At 38.6% G+C, this 24,015-nt stretch overlaps 1 protein-coding gene across 1 annotated transcript; it reads right to left on the reverse strand.

Annotated features, from left to right (window-relative positions):
• Nucleotides 1-11,413: 11,413 nt before the first annotated feature.
• LOC144711657 (ammonium transporter 1 member 2-like) lies at nt 11,414-13,401 on the reverse strand. Its single transcript, XM_078585656.1, has one exon. The coding sequence runs from the start codon at nt 13,342-13,344 to the stop codon at nt 11,815-11,817; it is 1,530 nt and encodes a 509-aa protein (XP_078441782.1). The 5' UTR covers nt 13,345-13,401; the 3' UTR covers nt 11,414-11,814.
• Nucleotides 13,402-24,015: the final 10,614 nt, after the last annotated feature.

A 24,015-nucleotide genomic window follows, 5' to 3' on the forward strand; every position in this document is an offset into this window, starting at 1 on the left:
GATGCCATAATGCATATCCTTTTTAACAAATTCCTCAATTCTCTATTTTTAGGATGATGTGGAAGAATGAAAAAAATAAATATCTTTAACTTGGAATAAATGCAAACTTGAAGTTTAAAAAGGAGCATATGTGGACCAATAGAATAAGGAGGGATTCAATTCACATTTGACGTGACTTCACCAATGAAGTAATTTCGTATCTGTGGCACGTTCTGACTTGAGAAGAAAGAATAATCCAAATTATGAGGTGAGAAAAGAGAGAGGAAGCTTTTATATTTTTATATCACCTGGAATATTTTTATTTCCAAGAAAGAATTAACATGATTTATGGTATCGTCTTTTCAGATGAAACTAGGACACACATCAATTGGATGTTTAAATCAATCATTGCAATGCAGTTAATGAATAATATGAGGATTTTACAAAGATTCTGTGCCACAATAGCAATCCAACACATAGCAGATAATATGAGGATCTAGAAAGAGTTTTGAGTTGAAATTTTGGGGGGCTCCTTTCTCTCTCCTCCTTCCTTCTAGATTATTAGATCTATAAATACAACCCTTCATAATGTGAAAACCATCATAGAATTGATCCTATTTTAATAGGCTGAGTGAAATAAAGTGATTTTAAGATCCATCAAGTTTTTTTGGTGTCCATTTTTTATTGAAGTCAAAAAGTGAGAGAAGTGGAGGGGATTTTTTGTTGTTTTAAATGACCTTGATCCTTGAATTTTATAAGAATATACACTGTCTTTTTACACTTGCTTCTCCGTCTTCTTCATGATGCAATGCATCTATTCTTATACAACCATGCATCTCATCCATAACATCCATACACTTGTATATCCCACTGTTATTTTCATTTTCCAAGAAATATATGCAGTCGGTAAATCAATTACACATTCCACATCTCGCTCCTTGTTCATTAATATAATGTATTTATCATGGTGCATGTGTGATATTTATTATGAAAGTCCATGAATTATGATGAGACCATAATATGAAGACCACAAGGATGTAAAAATGTGTTCTAAATACTCCAATTCCAATGACACTGAAGAAGGACATCAAAGTATTCATATGATGAGTATCTCCAGTCCTATATTCATTTGTGTGGAGACACCAAGGATAAAGAGCACGTAGTCTTTAGTGGAAATAGTATACTGAATTGGTATGTAAAAATTCCTGAATGGTATTATACAAAATTTTTTATCAGGTTGATTCATATCATAGTTTTTTAATTGGTCCTTAGACTTGAGACACCAAAGATATCTTGCAGACGGACAGTTATACTTTGACTATGAACTACGAGTCTCTAATCATAGGATTCTAAACAGCCTTAACCCAGGTGCATCAGAAGTTCATGAAGACAAATGAGTGGTCAAGATGGGATTGTTTGACCTCAATATAAGAGGAGAAAACTCAAAGAATATGGTGAAAGGAAGTCCTTGGCTAAGGCAGTGAAATATCCAAGAAGAGTTTTTTGATGATTTTTGGATGCATCGGTACAACTCGCATGGTTGATCAGGGTTTGATTGTTGACCATATTCTAAGTTGTCCAAGGAGCATCAAATGGAGGAGGGAATATATGTACATGATAACTAATGGCGGTGGGTGAACATATCTCATCAAAGTGAAGGATGAGATTCAATGTGCTGAGGATTGTATGGATACATCCAAAGGCTGCACACATGACCAACTCAACAAGACTCACTTGTTTCATGCCTAGGTGATTTGTTTCATGTTTATGCTGACGTCATTACACATTTATGATGATTTTTATGCTGATTTGTTTCATGTTTCATGTTTGTTGGGTTCTGAGGGCCTTAATATCGATGAAAACTCAGAATGATATGTAGTGAAGACTTGTATTCATATGATCATTTCAGTGAACTCTTCCCTAAAATGCATCCACCATCTGCCCTTAATATATGTACACAGTGGACTCATGGTCCGTAATACTTACCATGTAAGTAGGATCTTGTAATGCTATTATTTCCGTATAGTTTGACGATTGCCTCAAGCATCCTTAAGGAATGAATATTTATAATATATGATTAGAGACCACTGATCACAGTAATATGATTTCATCATAATTCACAAAGTCATTTCATATATTCAAGGACTTCATTATAAAAAACACACGATATCCATATTAAAAAATCATTGATTTCAATGAACTTAACAAACATATTATATCCATCATTATAAAAAATATGATTGGCTTTACACAAATATTATATCCATCATTTGGGGGTATACTCTAGGCTGCATGAGTGCTGGAAAGAATTTCAATTAGATATTACAATCAGTCACAATTCTAATGATATGGGTGCTCAATAATATGTATTATGACTGAGGGATTGTACTCTAGGTCGTAATATGTATGTTGAGATTTTGATCCCCAATAGTATGATGTCATTTTGTCCCTTTCTATGCATGTGAGAGTTGTGTAGAATGATTAATTTTAGTGGGATCCCTTATTAATGAACAGAACATATGATAAAAAATGATTATGTCTTAAATGATTTAATCTCCATAAAACACGTTGTCAAATAACCACTATACATCATAGTTGATGCAACTCATTTGACAAGTCCATCCTTTATGATGTGCTCAATAACGCGATGATAGTTTTCAAACATGAGCAGTTAGCCTATATCCTTGTGGATGATTCTCATGTTGTACTAACATTGGATGTCATTAATGGGATACAAATAAAGAGTTAGAAGTGAAGAGGTAACTTCAACATAGATTAATGAGCTATTTGCTGTTCTAGTCGTGTGAGACTCATATGTGTACACTATCAAAAATTCTATTCAAGGCTCGCAATGTCAAGGGGCCTTCTATAAATGGTTAAATGGACTAAGTGGTGGAATTTGTTGGGAGAATAGTTTTCCTTTTTTAAATTATCGTTAACCTCATCATTTAATTCCTTCATGACTGAATGTTTACAGTTCACTATTAATATTAACATGAAAAATATTTAGATCAAACTGGTAAAACTACATAAATTTCTTAGGGGTATTAATAGTGATCCTTAGGAGGGAAAAATCTCGAGATCCTTTTGTTGGTATGACCATTGAGAATGTGTTACTTGTCATTTTTTTGGTATGACCATTGAGAATGTGTTACATGTCCTTTTTTTGGTATGGCCATTGGGAATGTGTTACATGTCCTTTTTTGGAATGACCATTGAGAACATGTTCCATGTCCTTAAGGACAAGACAATACATGACATTAATGAAGATCTATTATAAAATAATATATGCATAAATGAATAATTTCATATGATCTGAAAGGTCAATATTAGAGGACCTACAAGTAGTGCCTCGTCGTAATAACACTAAGAAATTTCAATCATTGATATGTTTTAATTATTAAATTTGATGTTATGGATTAAATTTGAGAAAAATATAAGATAAAGCTGAGCCTAGAAAATATTGCAAAGGTTGAAATGCTCACTATATGGATTGTGAACTTCAAAGGTCTATTGGGAGATAAATGATCTTTAGAATATTATTATATTCCTAGCGCACTAAATTACAGTGTGCCTGTGATGAAAAAACGTAGATATTCCCTTCCTATTCTGTAAATGTCAAGATATTGTACCTCATAGATGGAGAAATCTGGCCCATGAAGAGGTTGTGATAACTCTGGGAATGTGCAATAACATATGGATTCTGAAATTCATTACATGTTCTAAAACAAGTTGGGAACTTTGTAGACTCTCCTAAGGGTATGTACCCATTGGGTGTAAGTGGACAATTAAGTAAAGATCAATGTTGATGGAAATTGTGGAAAATTAAAAGTCAAAGTTCATGGATATATCATTCTGGCTAGCTGACATGATAATGTAGGCCCGAGCCGTCGTCAGAGAAGAATGTCATGATTATGGATGAAGGTGTAAAAAATAAAATCTAAAATGATACATCCAAGGTGTACAAGTTGTGAGCATCAAATTATAGACAGACGCAAGCTTCCCAAAGTTGTAATATGAGTTTTGATAAAGAGATCAAATGTCATCTCTTCATTGAGAATGAATATGAGCCATATGTGTATAAAATAATACCATTGGGTGCACAATTATTTTCATTATCCTTTATGTAGAGGACATTCTACTCATTGTTAATGATGTAGGAATGTTATCAGCTATAAGAGAATTACAATAAAATATCTCCTCCCTAAAGGGATTTGGGAGATGCAATATTTGTACTGGGGATACAGATCTATAGAGATAACTTGAGAAGATTATCAGTATTGTCCAAATTCATGAACATAAAAACCATCACCATAAGGGTTTTGGTATGTGATAATCTAAAATTTAGGGGATTTAATTTGTCGTTGGTAATTGAGATTACTAAATAAAAATATATTTAACCGTACTTAGGAATATTTAGCTAGTGATGAGTACAGACGTCTCCACAAGGATTTAATTCTTACTTTAGTGATATGAGAAAAGATAAATACTAGAGTAGAGGAGGCGAGATAGTAATATTGAATAATATGTTGTATATATCTATAATTCTACTTAAATTGGTAAAAAAGAGGAAGTGAACGTAGAATTCTGTGTAACGATATGTGGATGAGGTAGAGAATGGGAAGGATACAAGAGTGATTGAATGTAGAAAAGTGTGATGAAAAAGATAGAGACGAGAGAAGAGGAATGTAAGGAGGTGATATGATAGTGAAGCCCAACCAAGCAAACTATGATGTCGGAAAAAGAGCAACGTAACGAGAATATGCTTACCTTAGACCATTATGTTCCGCTAGGATCATGGCACTTTGGGAGTGCCGGTAAGCTCCCCCTCTTCTCCAATGCTTCTCCCCACACATCTAGGCCACCAAGAACACACTTTATGGATCTCAAAACTCACAATCTTTCAAATCAGCCCACACAAGTAGGAATCAAGTTCAATATGAATTTCATAGTGATCCAGACCTCTACTTATAGATCAGATTTTATGGATGGAAAGAGGAGGGGATACGAAGCAATGCTGAAAATTTCAGCTCAATCAGAATTGTAGGTCGTCACATATGGCTGTTTCAAGTTTGAGCAATCCTAGCCCTTGATTTTTTCTCTCTCATCATCATCGTCTCTAACGCTTCCTCATTTTCTCTTTCTGTTAAACTCTCCAATTGTTAAAATTCTGTGTCTTCTCATCTTCCGCGTGTGCATTTCAGAGTCACCATGTGTACCTGTAAGAGGACAAAAAGACAAAAGAGAATGATAAAATATTATAGATTGTATTTGAATCCTCCTCGCAGCTGACGTGGCGTCACGTCAATGAGTGCCACGTCAGCACTTCTCTTTCTTCTATCCACTTAAATTTTGATAGCTATGCGTCACATGTACACGCGCGGGTCACGTGTACACATGGGTGCAGCCAGGTCACTTGCCCCTATTTCAAAGAAAAAGAATTTTAAAAAGTTAAATTTTGTCGTTTTGTGCCTCGGCCCAAGTGCGCATTTATTGCAAAAAAGGGATTCTTTTTTTTATTCATCCATATCAACCCTAAGCGAAAAAACTATAACTGTCAGTTGAATGCCATGATGATTGGCTGTCGCCAATCATCAGCGCTAGCTGCAATTTGTCGTCGTTCGACGAATCGAACGATGACACGTGGTGGTGCGAGATAAAAATAGAAAATATTTTAATATTCATATTAAATAAAATAAAGTCCAAGAAATAAAAATAAATATATATTTCAACTTAGAAAAATCATATCTTTCTAAATTTAATGTTGAAAAAATCTATAAAAATCATATTACGTCTCAAAAAATTATATTCTTTAGAATCTATTGTCAAAAGATTCTCCAAAACTGCATTAAAATGCAGAAAATTCATAACATCTTTCTAAAAATATATTAAACCATTTTAAGCTTGATAACATGAAAATATAAGTAATTTAATGCACATAAACATGTAAATCTGATCATATAAGGTACTAAAAATGCATGTTATCAGGATGTACATGATGAATCTGATTTTATCATGATAATCATATCCATCATGTACACATTTTATTTAAATGGACAAATGTATTTTAAGGGATAATTGTTATGATCACTTAAATGATCTGAGATGTGTTCTTGAGATATTAAGATGTCCTAAGAATGGAAACTCAATGGTTATAAATATAAGAGTCTCCTTTGATATCCAAATGGTAGAGAATCCAAATTTGACTTCAGGCTTATATAACATGGAGGTATAACATATTGGAAAGGTTTCAAGTGGGCAAATTTGAGATTTGAGAACAAAATCTGAGTGCATCATGGCCACTAATGTGTGCTAAGATAAATAGTGATTGAAATATTCATCATTCACCTTGGAGTCATCCCTTAAATCATAAATCCTACTCCATTATTGTATGACACCAATAGTGAAATTGCACATTGGAAAGAGTCAAGGTATAAATAGAGGTTAACAAACTTGCTAAAACATATCACTTGATTACAGATATCATTTATAAAGGAGATGTCATATTGGAAGAGTTTCATTGTTAGAAAGTATATCAAATCCATCGGCGAAGCCATTAGTGAAAAAAATAGGTTTGTCCTCAAATAGTGATTGACCTTTTTTAATTAGGAGATTAATAGAAATATGTGTTCAGCAAGCCAATTTCATAAAACATATCTCTTTCAATGTTCATTGATACAGTCTATTCATTATAATGAATGTGTGATACTTATATGAAGCCTATGAATCCATGCAGTGATTTAGTTAATTATGATGAAATCATAAAACAGAGGTCAGTAGGCTTTAAACATATATTATTCTTATTCATAAATGATATTTGAGAAGGAAATAGTTTCACAAATATTTGTAGCTTCATATCAATCATGATCCTAGAACCCGACACACCATATACTTCGATTGAGTTTCACAAAAAAATTTAAACTCCTTCGCTGATCATTCATCCAACTTGAATTTCATCTTGATTTTCCCCCATCAAAGTCACATCATCAACATACATTAATAATAGGGTTATTCCCTTGAAGTATGTTATGGAAAACTTTCCACACCAAGCCCTTGGATATTTTGTGATCCCATACGAAACCTTGTTTAATATTCAGTTCAAGTGGTTTAATTTGGTATTTTTGATGCCATGTATAATATGCATACATACACATTTGTTCCTCCAAATGTGTCTTTAAAAATACATATTTATGTCTAACTGGTGTTGATCCCATACCTTTTGTGATAGAAAGAGAAATATTTATTCTTCTCACATTCATATTTTTTTATAAGGACAAAGGTTTCATCATAGTCAATACAATATTTTCTGTTTAGAACACGATTTATATTTCTCTATCTCTCTATTTGGCTGACGGATAGTGAAAACCCATTGAAAATTTTTAGGTTTATTTCCTGATGATAAAGGGGCAAGGGTCCAGGTATTATTATGAATCAAAGCTTGTTGTTCCATATCCATGAAAGTCTTCCAATTTATATCTTTGAAGGACTCTGACACATTCTTGGGAATAGAGAAAAACCTTAATATAAATACAAATTCTTGATACTGAATGGGTATTTTTCAAGGAGACACATAGTTCTGATGTGGGTAAAGATAACTTCCTCTATCTCCTTCTATTGGGGGTAAAGAGAACATATGGGATCAATTCCTTTGATGTTTTCTTATGCTTCAAATATACCTTTTCATATTGGAACTTTGATGCTGGAGACTGTCCACCAGAGACATCAGATTCCTTGATAACTATGACAGAGCCCTTCTTATTCAAAGGTTGTTTGTATATCAGTGCCCACCTAACAGAGTATTTTTCCCCCTCTAGGGTTGGTGAATCATCTTGTTTTGAAGTAGATCCATGATCAGGGATGTTAGAGATTCCCCAGATCACATTTTAAGGACATGAAGTTGGGTACACCTCATAGTTAGGTTGTTCAAAGTCCTCATGCTAGGTGATATTGGATCTTCTATTGTGTAGTTAAGTCTCTAGGCCCATAGAAGTTGGTCTTTTGATGGGACGTGATGTCTCTGATAATATAGTTTTTTCCAGATAGTCAATGAAAGTACAGTTCTGGAACATAAATTTGAATCACTAATTCATGTGAAACTTCAATGAGGTGTCTGTGTTTTGCTTTCTGACACCCCTTGACTTGTAAATAAGGTTTTGATATTTTTTCATATGTGGTTTTGGGCATCGTCTAAAGAGCATTATCCTTTTTGTTAAATTATAATTTTATCATTTGGAAGAAATCTATTATGATCACAGTAGATTTTGATGGGTGGATCATTAAATGGACCTAAGTCATTTGACAATAGTTACCTATGAAGGATATATCCTCCCAGATATCACCGTGAACTAAAACAAAAGGCGCACGTGATTCATGAAATCCATGAGAGTAGAAAGCATGAGTATGCTTAGCTCTTTCAAAAGTGTTACAAACAAAATCCAGGTTTAAATGGGATAGCTGAGGAAATAGACATTTCAAAGCAAGAAAAGGATGACCAAGATACTAACATAACAGGGTGGGCGGGGACATTGTGCTGCAGAGAGCCGTTGAGATATGTTGTGGCTCCTATAAGGTTATCATTCCACAAGATAATATAAGCCCTGGAATTCTTTAGTGAGGACCCATATATGTCATCATATCATCTTGTTCACAATAACACATCCAGTAATTGAATTTCTTAATCAACTAGTAGAGATCAAGTTACATATAAAATAGTCAAATCTCCCAACCTGATGTATAAGAATTCTACCAAAAATGGCAATAGGAACCAATCTTCCATTAACAGTGAGTACAGTTTTATCTTGAGAGAAAGGTTGGTACAAGCTATAGAAATCCTGGTTAGGGATCATATGATATGTAGTATCTAAATCTATGATCAAAACACAATTATATGTCACATTAAGAGTATATGTGAAACTTATAAGCACCCCCTGTTTTCCTTGTCATATGTTGACATGATCTGTGGTTCTTATTGGTAGATACCATTGATCTCGCTGTTGGAAAGTTTGATTTGAAGTAAGTTAGGTAGTGATATTACCTGAACTAGTTTCGGAAAGTGCAAAGATTGAGGCAAGATTTAGAAGCAACCATAGATGGTCACATTCCTAATGCAACTTTTCAACATCCATAGATGATGCTCTCAAGTGTCCTAATGGTGTGGGTGCTGCAGAACTGCCCTAGACTGATGTATTACCACATTAAGATATGACTAAGGCATGCAATGTACCTGAAAAAAAATTACAAACATACTAGTCTGGCTAATGGATACTTTCCTCTGTTCTAGTTGAGTTTTACCATGGATTTTCCAACACCATAGTCTGGATATAATTTTGTCTGAGATACATTAATATCTTTGGTCAGGGCTGTGTTACTATGAGAGGTATGGTCCAGTGATGGTGGATTCTAACTCAAAGACTTGGAGCCGAAAGCAATAATTGCCAAAGTGAGTTCAAGAGTATTCAGGGAGTTGAGGTGGGTTTCCTTAACAAATGTGGGAGAACTCTCTTTGTTCAGTAGCATTATCATCAACATGTCAAAATGTGAGTAAACCCTACAATAATTATGAACTCGATCTTCTAATACATGGACACATTCGTTAAAATCAGTGTTCTCGACATGTTAGTAATAATCCAATTCATTCCAGGTATATTAAAAAGCATAAGCATATTCAAACACACACACACACACACACACTCTTATCACCCTGGTTCAAAATAATAAACTTCAAAACTAGGAAAGTGATATAAGATTTATTGTTCCTTTTTGAGAGCATCTGATACATGTGATTGCAGATTTCCTTTATTGAAAGAAGTTGCAAGAGATGGAGACCTATAGTTGGATAAATAGCATCTAAAAGTCATACCTTAATAAGAGCATTTGCTTCCAAAAGCCAATCACATTTTTAGGTGGTTTAGTGATATATTGAAGCTTATGAAATCGTAGTAGGATAATCTTCACATATTTATCCCATTTTAGGATCTTGGGGCCCTTTAGTTTGTATCACTTGAGTATCAGAGGAAGTTCAAGGATTTTTTTCCACACACATCTGATAAGGTAATCAGAAGTGTAGATCATTAGACGAGAAAGATGTCTGTAATGATTGGGTTACACCATGGAAAGATTGTAGACAAAACTCTGGCTTAGCTATTGAGCCACAATTGGTAGGGACTATGACTCTATAAAACAGCTCCCCTAGGATAAGGAGAGGTTTTGGACTCTATTCAGGACCACTCCCTTGAAAAATGGTGATGAAGGCCATTATGAAAGATAAGTAGCAGGCATGAGCACTGGGAAGGATAACACCTGGTGAACCTTTTATACTATGAATGGAACATTGAGATAGATCATCCATGATCACGAAAGGGCATGAGAAAGAGGCTTCAATGAATCAAACAAGGAAGAGAAGTTCATAATTCATATCAGGTTTGGATCTTAAAATACAAATCATAATTATTTCAATGGTCATAATCTAGATGTTATATGGGTATACCGGAAAATATTGGAAAAGTAGGGTTATAAACTGATGCACTGAATATCAGATTACAAGATATATTTACCCCTCTCTCTCATAGATCAAGAGATCAATCCACCTTGCGATCAAGAGATCAATAGACATTGCAATGTAACTCGCCTATTTTTAGAATTGATATGCATATCATCAAGAATTACATTTTATCGTTTGTCTTCGTAAACGATTATGTACAAGTTACAGAGTCGTCTCCCATGATTCTAATATCATGAAGAGCACATGAATGTGGATACTCTTGATGCACCATTTATTACATTGAGGAATCTGATTTAACGAATATATTAACCCAAAATATCTAATGCAAAATTGAGATTTCATCTGATAAAAACATGGCGCAGATTACATTGGGTCCATTCGCCCTTAAACGTAGAAAAAGGAGCTCTGCCGGCTCCTCTGATCTTGTGATATGATTTGGTCAGCGAGTTATGCGAGACAAAAAAAAAAACCTATTTAAGGAGAAGATGAAGACACTAAAGTTAAGGGGGATATCTAAATAATTGCATTAATAATTGAATATAATAATTGTGCCAATCATCTAACGAGCCATGTGGACAGGGACCGCTTCTTCTCCATAGGTATCTGCAGTAGCTATGGTCTCCGGTCTCTTTTTTGTCTATAACTCTCTGCTCATCAAGTCCACATGCATTTGATACAATGGATATACATAAAATCGATCCTTTCCGAAAATGCCAATCTTGTTCCTTTCTCGTTGTCCACTTGCTACGCTAGTCCTGAACTTCATGAAGTTCTCGGAATTTGGACTTGAAGATTATCCAAGAAGCATCCCATGCAAGTGGCAGAGGCCGAAAGAGGAAGGACAAAAGCAAACCAAAGCATGTGGGCTGCGTGAGGATCGCTGGACCTCCCTTGTCTCCCCGACCACGGACTTGGGTGGCTGGGAGATAAAGATACGGCCAGAAAGGCAACAATAAGTAAATCAAAAAAAATAAAAAAACTGGATGGAGGAGACCGGGAGAACAGGGCGACGAAATATTTTACGTTTTTTTTCTTGGGGTCTTACATCCACAGAAGAGGACAAGGAGAGGATCACCAAACAACACAACCGGGCAGAGGATGAGGTTATGGCGGAGCTGGTGTTGCCACGTCCACCCGTTGCCACACTCCAGCGCCGCCATGGCTCTCCGCGGCCCGGCCTTCCCCCCCCGTCGTCCAGAGAAGAAGAACAAGCAGAAACTAGGGAGGACGGGACGAGAACGCGGAGGGGACGAAGCCTCTCGGCCCTCTCCCGTGGCGTCCTCGCCCTCCGTAGATAATAGCGCTGTACAGTCCTAGTGCGCCGAGGAGACGGACTAGGCGCCGGCCGGGGGGGTCCGGCCGGCGGCGGGCTCGACTCGGCTGGCGATGGGCTTCATCATGAGCCCGCCGGCGCGGCTGGGCGAGTCGTCGTCGTGGTAGGCGTAGGCGAAGCCGCCGTGGCGGGTGAGATCCATGCCCGCCATCTCGTCCTCGGAGGAGATGCGGAGCAGGTTGAAGCGCTTGAGCAGGAAGAAGAGCGGGCCCATGGTGACCGAGACCCAGCCGATGATCACCAGGATCTGGACAATCTGGGCCGCCAGAAGCTTCCCCCCGCCGCCCATGAACAGCCCATAAGGCCGGCCCGGCCGGTTCGGGTACACCTCGTTGACGTACCTCTCCTTGGCGAACAGCCCCGTGAAGAGCAGCCCCCACGCGCCGCACCCGCCGTGGAGCTGCGCCGCCTCCAGCGGGTCGTCGTACTTGAACTTCTCCGCCAGCTTGTTGCACCCGATCAGCACGCTGGCCGCGACCACCCCGCACACCACGGCCGCCCACGGCTCCACCACGGCGCACCCGGAGGTGACGGCCGCGAGCCCCCCCAGCAGCCCGTTGCACACGTCGGTCACGTTCCAGTGCCCGGACAGCAGCCGCTTCACGAACAGCGTGGTCAGACCCGCGGCGCACCCCGACAGCGTCGTGGTCACCGCGGTCCGGCCCACGGCGGACCACTGCCCGTTCATGGACCCGGGCGGCCCGTACGACTTGAGGATGGTGAGGAAGGACCCCGGGTTGAACCCGTACCAGCCGAACCAGAGAAGGAAGGTCCCGAGCACGACCAGGGAGGCGCTGTGCCCGCGGAGCGTCACGGACCGGCCCGCGTGGTCGAACCGCCCGATCCGGGGGCCTTCAATCAGCGCGCCCCACAGGCCCGCTATGCCCCCCACCATGTGCACCACCCCGGACCCGGCGAAGTCTATCGCGCCCGTCCCGAACAACGGGGTCCCGGACTTACCCGCGCCGGCCCACCCGTCGGCGGACCAGAACCAGTGCGAGACCACCGGGTACACGAATCCGGTCAGGAAGGAGGAGTAGATGAGATAGGCCACGAACTGTGTCCGCTCCGCGATCGAGCCCGAGGTGATCCCCGCCGCGGCTATAGCGAAGGCCCACTGGTAGAGAAAGAACGGGTAGTCGAAATTGGGCGCGGGCACGTCCCTTAGCCCGAAGAAGTGGCGCCCGATGAACCCGTTGGACGGCGCGCCGAAGGCGAAGGCGAAGCCGAAGAGGTAGTACGAGATCCCCCCCGCGGCCGCGTCTAGAACGTTCGTCAGCATGATGTTCATCGTGTTCTTCGCGCGCACCGAGCCGGCGCAGAGCATCGCAAACCCTAACTGCATCGCGAAGACGAGGTAGGCCGAGAAGAGGAGGTAGGTGCTGTCCACCGCGTACGTAGCGTCGGCAAACTTGTTGTCCACCGTCGTGAAGTTGATCGCGATGTCCTGCAACGAATTGCAGAGGAAATTCACCGTCCCCGCCGACAAATTCCCTCCCCCCAGCATGCTAGGGCACGTCATCTCCGCCATAGTCAGAGACCACGAGAAGAACAAGAAGAAGAGGAACACCACGAAGAGGAAGAAGAAGAAGAGGTGCGGAGCAACTGTGCCGGACGGCTGCGTTTTATAGGCCGCGGGGGGGGGGGGCCGGGTGGAGCCCACGGACAGGGTATTTTTGGAATTTGACCTGAGTGCGCTTCTCCTCCATCGGTTTGCTGTCGCTGTGAGCGCGGTGTGCTGTCTCTCAGAGGACCAATTGGAGGGCGGGTAATGCCGGGGTGGGCCCCGATGTTGACTGGCTACGCCCGCCGGATCACTTTAGCGGATTCGTATCCCTTGCGCATCACACCGGTTTGAAGATTCCGTCGCGGCGGGCCCGTTTTGGAAAGTTCTTGTATCTGTTTAAAAACGGCGAGTTAATTTATAACTAAGTCAACGTTGCGGGCGGGGAGTTGCTTGTCAGTTCTTCCATTGCTAGAGTTCTACGCAAGAAGAACGTCACCAGATCCCGATTCGATTCACGCAAAGTGAAATTTTCAAATGTTTCCGGATCTCCTTTCATTCCAGGCGGAATCAATCAAGCGGACGATCTGTCACAGTGTGAACGCCATGACCGCCGATCCCGCTGGCTGGATTCCGATTCCAATTTCAATAGTAGGTTTTAGGTCAACGCGCTGAATCTTGGTTATTATTGATGTCAGTATCGAGACTTGCAGGATGCGCGTGGCAATTAATCACGGCAGGCCACAGATCGGGATGGAATCATTAATGCTGATGAGATCATATCAGCGGAAATAATACGATAACTAGGGTTAGGATTGCGACTCTTCCGTAGATTTTCGCTTGCGCATGCTTTGCTTTCTCGGCAACTCGAATTTCGCGCGTCATATCTGATTTACGCTCCACAGCAGTCAGGTACGATACGATAATTAACATTTGCAAATGTTTTGCTTACTCGATAATTCGAATTTCAGCGCGTTATATCTGATTTACGCTCCACCGCAATCAGGTACGATACAATAGTCACCATTTGCAAATGCTTTGCTTATTCGGTAACTCGACTTTTGCGCGTTATATCTGATTTACTCTCCACAGCAGTCAGGGACGATATAATAATTACCATTTGCAAAGGATTTGCTTACTCGGTGAATTAAACAGCTGATCCATAGATTTTCGTTTACGCACAATATAATAATTATCATGTGCAAATGCTTTGCTCGCTCGGTGAATTAAGCGACTCATCCGTAGATTTCTGTGTACCTACAGTACAATAATTACCTTTCGCAAATGCCTGGCTTACTCGGTGAAATAAGCAACTCATCCGTAGATTTTCGTTTACGCACAGTACAGTAATTATCATGTGCAAATACTTTGCTTGCTCGGTGAAATAAGCAACTCATCCGTAGATTTTTCGTTTACCCGCAGTACACTAATTATCATTTGCAAATGCTTTGCTTGCTCGGTGAATTATGAAACTCATCCGTACATTTTCCTTCGCACACAGTACAATAATTATCATTTACAAACGCGTTGTTCACTCGGTAAACAGAAATTCGCGCATCAGTTCAGATTTTTCGCTCCGCGTAAGCATAATTGTATTTCATCTGGCTATCAACCAGGGGAATTTTCCTAAAGTGTTATTTTGAGGAATTTTGCGCGATAATTATCGCACATGAATACGGCGTATGGCTGGCCAACCGTCCACCTCTCGTCCACACAAAAAATCACCTTCTTCATCTTCCCTGTAATCGCCATTAAATACATGAAAACGACTTTGTCGCGGTGCCATTCATGCCCAGAGCCCGGCCTATTAATTTATCCCCTAATCCCGAATATTATTTTCTCGCCCCTTCTCCAACTTGAAATTGTTAATGCACGTAAGCCGGCGGTGAGTTGGAAAACGGCGGCGCGCGTGATAGCCCATTCGCTTTCGCCGCCGTTGCAATCACATCCATTTCTCCATAGAAAAATCTGTCTGACATAATTTCAGTAAAAACAACGCAATCTAGGACTTTTTTTGGCTAATGACTCTTAATGCAGTCGATTATCCCTCTTTTTTCTTCATCTCCTCATCTTCTTCTTTACTAAGCGCGTGCATTAACTGTATGCTCTCCAGGCCCGTGCTTCGTCCATGGAAAATTGAAGAAGAGACGAGCAAAAGTCTAACGCAGAGGTCCCGCCATTGTCATACTCTCGTGCTTGGAGCCCACCTACCCCCGGTGCCGTGGTCAAACCTCGCCGACAGAATCGGAAGCAATTTAAGTTGAAATTGGGGCCTGGCCGACATCAGAAATAGATGGAATTTTCTTTTTTTGGACGAGGAGGAAACCGACGAATGAGATGATCCGACTTAGAAAAAAAAATAACGCGCGTGATCTGAATTTAAAGATTAGCTCAGAAGGGACAAGGACGTAGGCCGACGACCGAAATCAATTAATTATAGTTGATTACGATGAAAGTGATTCAGAAATTCGAATCAACAGTAATGCCGGCGTGAACTCCGTGGATCTGATGACTTTTCCTTCACTTTCTCATGAATCTCGCGCTAAAGATACTGCGAAATAAAGAACGAAAACCGGATCCGATTTTCATTCTCTGTTCGTTCCAGATCTGGAGGACAGCGGGATCGGGGAACTGCGAGGCTTGTGGAAGTACTTACGTGACGGTAGATCGAGATTGACGCGTTCGTCGTAGCATCGTTCGCTTGTCGCGTCTGTAGTCTCAATCCGCTAACCTCGCCGAGATGAATGGAATCTCGTCCATCATGCGATATCAGAAACTCTCCTCCTCGGCATCAGATCGCGGAGCCCGTTCTTCTACTTTCTTGCTTCAATTTCCTAAATTCGTGAAGGGAACGGGGCAGGGCCGATCGCTTAAATATTCTCGGAGAGAATCTATTAGTAAAAATAATGGGTCTTAGGCTTTGTGATTAAGGGCTAAGATCGATAAGAGTGGGCCTATTCTAGTAATATAGAAACAAAAAGTTGGGCCCCGCATGGACCAAGTACTATGTTCATGGGGTTTGGGCCTTGCTACTGTCGGCCAAAAAATGATTATAGTGAGCTGACTCTATGCTAGCCCTACTACAGTGACCTCCTTGTGAATTGTAATATAGTGGAACTAGGGATGGTACTAGGCTTGTTGGACGGATGACGGACCCTCATCGTTCCGCCAGAGATTTTAATCCAGTGCCGTCTACAGCGACGGAAAGACGACTGAACAGAATGACTAGTGTCATCAGTCATTAGTCATCCATTCGAGATGATGGATCACTGATGATGGAAATGACGAATGGATATTAGATGACAGAGGTGTAGATAATTTTTTTATAACTAAATAATATTTTGAAACTCTTAGTCTACATTGCAATTATATTTGGCGATTTGGATGCCCTACACAAATATCCTACGAACAGGGATGCTTAGGGTACATATTTCAGTTCGAGCAAAAATCAAATTTAAATTTAAAAAGTTATCATCAACATTTAGGTCAAAAGATTAACTAAAAGAGCGAAACTAATAACTTTAGTGGGTAAATTATACCATTTTCACCGTGAATTCACTACATAGTCAAAAAAAATGTTGGTACGAGTTTTTTGTTTCAAAGCTTCACAAGGAAAAAAAGCATTGAAGAAAAAATAGGTTCTAGAGCCCTTAAATACATTCTGTTTTTGTTCTAAGGGACACCGCCGCGCAGGGCTCCTTTTCTCTGTTTGCTCCTGCATTCCCTTGCTTTGGCTCCACTTGGCTATTACATTGCTTCCATGTACGCATCATGAATCCATCTTTCGAACCTGTAAAAGTTGTACAAAGGCATTATGTTCCATCTCCTGAACCCATAATAAGTGTGCCAAGCCATCATGATCCATGAGTAAGAGAACACAAAATGGATAATTACACCGCCTGAAACAAACAAAAGTAGGATTCATTTGAGATCCTCTACATCATCATGTGTTTCATATTCATCTACCTCATGATTGACATGGTCCTCACAAGCCCAACATTTCATAGTCATTAGAATCAACATTGTTTCTGCAAATAACCTTTCTTTTTAAAATGCCACAACTCCTGGCCCTGTATAAAAAGATGTTCCAATGGAGCACTTGAGGCACAAATTGATAATAATTTGTTTGCAAGGATAACAAGCTGTGGATAATTTTTTAGACCTAAAATGATGCCAGGATTCAAGTAAATTTTCCCTTAGTACCAATGTGAGATTTACTTTATATAACCATCTACTTCATCTTGGTAAATATTGGTACCGTTGTCGGGTTTGTTTTTTCATGCTCTATCAATGCAATAATTAGTTTTGATTGTTTGGCACTTGGAACAGGCTTATCTTCTATAATTGAATTAGGATTTGAAGTGAACAAAGTAGGTGTACTTTAAAACAACCGAAGTACTGATTGAATGATTGAATTCTGCTCACTCATAGGAAGAAATGCAAGCTTCATTTTTGGGTCCAACATTGTTAATGTGTCCATGCACTAATTGCATGCCTACCCATATTCATGTGCTTCTCCATCCACCAACTATCCACTAGCACATCAGTTTCTCACCTACCAACATGCATCACCTATGTGCATATGAACCATGCCTCCCTACTCTCAGCCTACCCAAAATCCAACCCTCTATGGCCATTGGCACATCCTTCTACCTCCTATCTCTTAAGCAATAGTTCTCTTTGAATCCTCTCTCCACATATTCACCAAAGTTGCTTCCACCAGTGGAAAATTTTTCCCTTAGTGGTACCCCATTCTAGGGTCTGCTCCAACCAATCACCTCCCCTAGGATCTCCAATCAGCATTATCGGCTGCCCTAATACCTTTGACAATCTTACATATGCTCCTTGAGACATCCCTGGGTGCATCAGATTCCTTTCATCGATGACTTTTTTGATATCCCTTTGTATCATCATTAGCAAAATTAATTTACATTGATCTCTCCTAATTCTTCCACCTTATTAGACCCTTGCGCGTTAGCTACCATGAGCAGACGTAGTAAGCAGGGAAATTGTGGTTGTAACCAATATGGTGATAGTGGTTGTAGCTTAAGTAAGAATCACTTATTTCCATGTGATCATTTTTATAATACTAACGATCCCATGCAAAAGTGCAAGGATAAATTTTTTTTGATCTGATAGCACACAAATTATTGGGTTATTTACGTAAAATTTACATTTTTTCATGCATTAATATACTCATAAATGTGTTTTATGAATCCGTAAATGATTAATTATATTTTTAAAGTGATATGCTGAAATTTGTGGATTCAATGGTATTTTTAACAATTTTTTACATCTTATTTTTAAAGAAATTAACTTTCTGATTTGAAATATACTTTTTATGAATTTTTTGACCTTATATTCATGGAGATTAATAATTTTCTCTGTCAAAATATTTATTTATTATTTTTTGACTTAGTATTTATTTTATAATGGTTTATTAATGTATTGTGCCTTAAAAATGTGTTTCCCACAAGTCACCATTTGATTCAATTGGATGGTGACCAATCAAAAGCCTCTGCAATGATTAGATGAGTTAAACATTATGAAAAAGGTGCAATTATGGCATTGTGAATCACGATACCCCAATGAACAAATCATTAGCTAACAGTTTTAAATTTTTTATTTGGAATCACAACGTAGACCAATAGAAAAAGGATGGATTTAAGTCATAAATGTGATTCATAGATCAAGAAGAAAAATATTAAAAAATAGAATGAAGAGTTAAAAGTTGTGATGGTACACGTTGCACACACGTATACCATCGCGATTGATTAAAAAGAGAGACATATGCTGATGTGGCACATGAAAACATGTGTTGTCAAGCAATCATTGGGGAATATTCCCCCTTTTATGACATGAATGAAACACGTCATTCACGTCAGCATCTAATTCACCAGAAAAGTACAAAAAAGAATAATATAGTGACATGGCGACCGGCAACATGCGACCACATCACAAGAATTATAATGAGACATTTAAAAAAAAAATTTCCTTTTTCAGCACATGTACACATGGTGCTCTCAAAGCGTGAAATCACGGATGACAAGGTGATTGTGCCGGTTATCATATGATTAATGATTAGACACTTCACCTAGCAATGAAGACAAGGAAGCATTATTGTTGATGATGAGGAGAGATAAACAATGGATTACTAAGATTATCCCAACTTCAAAGCTTGATAATTGACAATCCAAAAGTATGATTGAGCTGAACTTTTGAGGGTTGCTTCATCTTCACACATTCTTTCAGTTCATACCCTCCTATCTTTAAATAGAGGTGTGTATCCTTGTCAAATTCATACTTAAACTTGTTTTTTACTCAAGGGGGAAGAGCTTACATCCACTCACAAATTGGCGTGATCCTGGCAGAATGTAAGGATGTATGGTAAGTATCTTCGTCTGACATTCTTCTTTCTCGACATCATCATTAGATTAAATAGATTCCATCATCATATTGCTTGTGCCAGCATATTCTCTCTAGTCATATCTAACCATTTTCATCTCATTGTCTTATTGTCACCTCACTCATTAGACTCACTCTTTATGTCAATTCCATACATTCCTCTTGTCATTATCATTTCATCATCTATCTTGCTCGATCTTATAAAATATGAATTATTATCATCTATTATCTATTGCAATCATATTAATTATACTATTAAATTTTGGGTTCTAGAGGCCTTGATATGGTCCAACATGATGATTCCATGCAGGGAAAGACTCATAACGGAATCAAACGATATCATTAAAACATTGAAATGAAGAACATGTGCACATTTCACATTCGCAATTTCCTGGATCCCAAAGCGAGATGAGTCAAGCTGCTTAAGTTTGCAGCCTCTAGACATATCCAAGCTGTCCCCGACACATTGGATTTCCTCCTTCTCATTGACGAGCATTGTTCAACCTCCGTCGTTGTCATTACGCGGTCTGATCGCATCGGGAGTGGAGAGGAATCACAGGGAGAACGACGAAGAAGGTGAAGGCCCTTGAAAAATTTTGGCCTAGGTGAATTTTATTTAGGGCCTTCCCCTATTTATACTAAGTTGGTATTTTTCATCAAAAATTCTCAAAGCTTAAGTATATCTTCCGACGTCTAAAGACCATTTGCGTGTAACCCTCTAGGCCCATGCATAAGTCTATTTAAAGACTCTAGCAGCCCAATAACCTTTATGGGCCTTAAAAATTAATTAACTATATTATTATATAGATTAATTAATGTCAAATTAATTTAAACCAATCGATAGGTCGAGTCTCCAACATGTGGGGTGTCAAGCTACACCTTCATGCTCTAGAAGATACAAAGGAGTATATATCAACTCACTCACGGAACATGTTTGCTATCGGTTACCATGTATGTATAGTCCCTCATCCACTTGACGCTCCTTAGATGACTTAGGGTATGGTAAACTGTCAAACCCTAATCGGTCATCTGAGTTAGTACTGATGCATTCAGAAATCATTGTACAACTCTTCTCCGATATTTCACTGCCTTGGACAAGGACTTCATCACATCATCTTCATGTCACCTCTTATAACGAGGAAGGACGATCGCACCTTGATCACTCAATCATCTTTGTGTACTTCTTAATACACCCGAACTAGGACTATTTAGAATCCCATGATTAGAAACTCATATGTCATAGTCAAAGGTCTAAGGACCACTTACACAATCTTGACGTGAATCAACCTGATTGATAGTTTTGTATAATACCATTCAGGGATTTGTATGGATCAATTCAGTGAACTCTTTTCACTAAAAAACACCCACCATCTATCCTTATTGTATCCACACTAATGGCTACGTGAACGGCCATACTCATCATATGAGTGAGGTTAGATAGTATTATTCTATCCAGATACTTCAATGTCCTTCTCGAGTATCTTTTGCATAGCAACACATGCTTAAAGACTAGTGATCTCCGCATGACGATCTCATCATAATTCACTAAGTATGATCATGTATCCATGGAGTTCATTATAAGCCTTACATGTGCATTAAAATGAATATGTTATATTAATGGACATGGAATGAGATATGGAATGTATGATTGGCTTGTTGGCCACCTATATTTACATCACTAATTATCACAATCTCGCCTCACATTTTCTCGTCTCTCGTCTCTGTGCTTTATAAGTATCTCATCTCACCACACTAATCACTATATTAAGAATATCAAATCCTTAATCACTATTCCCCATGGAGACAACCCATACTCATTCTTGCTACAATTACTTATGTGAGCACATGTTTATATTTTTCTTGATTAATTTTAAAAATACCAATGACGAATGAAAACCCTAGTTTTTTTAAGATTATCACATCTTCATTCTAATTAACTGCACTATAGTGCCTCCTATACGATGACTCCTTCCATCAAGGTCACATTCACTTAGGAGGAACATGAAATTAGAGAATATTTTATGTTTAAAGAGGATTGTAGTCATGTGGTAATCTCACTTTTAAGAACATGTATTGGATCCTTGAATTAGGGCACCCGCCCACATGTTTGGTACTATCTTACTTTTCCCACCTCTTCTCACCTCTTGATGTATATGTTGTTGACAGTTGCCCTAATATTGTTGGGTACAACATCTTTATATTCAAATTTCAAAGAACATAGGACTCATATCATGTCATAACTTCTCATTGATGATGTTCTCTATTGTATACACATATGATACTAGAAAAACCAATCACACATTCCATATCTCATTTAAAGTTAATTCATTGTCATGAAGTTCATGAATTAATGATATCCAGAGTCTTCAACCATATGCTCTAAATATTTATATTAAAAAAATTACTCAAGAAGGACTCAATAAGGCCTAGAGTTTCACTCATCTGATGATTATGATGGATGCAACATTCATTAGTGTGGAAACACTAATCAAATATAGCTGATACTCTTATGGGGAAATAGTTCTCTGAATAGATGTGTATGAATCCCTGACTAATATTATATCAAATTGTCAATCGGGTAATTGTCTTCATGATTGTGTAAGGAATCAAACCTAAGACACCAAAGACATCTTGTGAATAGACATTAATATTTTGAATATTATTTATGAGTTCCTATTCATAAATTCCCAAACCATATTAGCTCTGGTGCAGAACATGTTCATGAGGATAATCAAGTGGTCAAGTATGGGTTTTATGTCCTTGACACAAGAGGAAACAGTTCAAGGAATACAATGAAATGAAGTCCTTGGACAAGTCACAAGAATATCAAAGAATATTCATCCAATTATTCTCAATGCATTAGTATTAATTAAGATGATTGGTTTGGGGTTAACTACTTACATACCCTAAGTTGTAAAAGGAGCATCAAGCTAATGAGGGACTATAGGTACATTGTAGTTAATGATAAAAGGGTTCCATAAGAGAGTCAATATACTCATTTGTATCCCATAGAGAACAAGGTGTCACTTGGCCCAACTTTTTTCCTTACAAAAATGTAAACATTCTTATGGTCTATCCTCTATTTCCCACTTTGCATCATACCATCACTTTCAACCCTCCTATGCCTTCGCTCACTTTATCCTTCTCAATAAATCAAATAAACCAAATTCCTAAAACAGATAATAATTAATAGTTTATACACACACATATTATATATACAATCTTAAACCTTTTCTTTAAGAGATAAATGTCTAAATAATCTGGAATAAAACTAAAATTCTAGAAAAATCAAAATGACTCGTGTAAATCATATAATATTTTGGCTTCATTCTATGCATATAATTTTATATCCCCCCAACAAAATTATATAAACTGGGAAAAATATGTGTATTTATGAATAATCTAAATATGTGCAAAATGAATGATAAAATATATTAATTAAGTTCTAGTTATGAATGCATATCAGAACCTACCAATGTGAAGACCACATACCCTTCTTTAAGTGGATATTTCTTTGAAATTATGCCTCTATCATTGAGTTCGATGGGTGGGGAAAATGCAGCATGGATTCCATCCAATATCACTTCCATTCAGAACCATACTATAAATTGGAATGAGGATCAATATGTGATACCTCACATTGCATCCTCTCCCATGTCCTGTCCTATGTCCCATTCATGGCATTTGATAGAAATGGTATGTGATGGGAGAAGGGGGACGAGTCACTTCCATGTTGGTTTACTTAAAAATTCCATTATGAATTACCAGACCTCAAATGTCTAGTAACATGTTCTTGGAAGATATTTATTACATATCAAAATGCTTTAAAACATATTATTGGTGCCTATGTGCGACTCATCCCTTGTCATGTTCTCCCTAATTTGACGCAGGATGGGATGACAAATTAAAATTGTTGTATGATATGCAGATCTATATGTTACATCTAGTCTCTCATCTTCCAGGGCTAGAAGTTTGTCAAGACGTGGCTCATATGGATCCGTCTCACATCTTGCATCCAAGATGCATCAAATTATATTCAAGGATTTGGTGCATGTCACTCCAATATATCTCACCATCCATATGTATCATGTTATAGTCCACATATTTCACATCTTTCATAACTTTAAATACTGAACACATCACCAGGAAAATATTTAAGCAACATAATTAAGGAATTTCACTTAACACTCAGTGTCTATATTAGCGTCATACTATCTCTACGAGGCCTTGCTTTTTTCAATTTCGCCATGATGTCAAAGTCACCATCATCACATCAATTTCTTCCTCAATAGA

This window comes from Wolffia australiana, chromosome 14 (genome assembly GCF_029677425.1).
Source record: "Wolffia australiana isolate 7733 chromosome 14, ASM2967742v1".
In the NCBI taxonomy this organism is placed as follows: Eukaryota; Viridiplantae; Streptophyta; class Magnoliopsida; order Alismatales; family Araceae; genus Wolffia; species Wolffia australiana.

Excerpts from the sequence above, each read along its gene's own strand:
- LOC144711657 (XM_078585656.1), bottom strand. The coding sequence starts at position 13,344 with ATGGCGGAGATGACGTGCCCTAGCATGCTGGGGGGAGGGAATTTGTCG.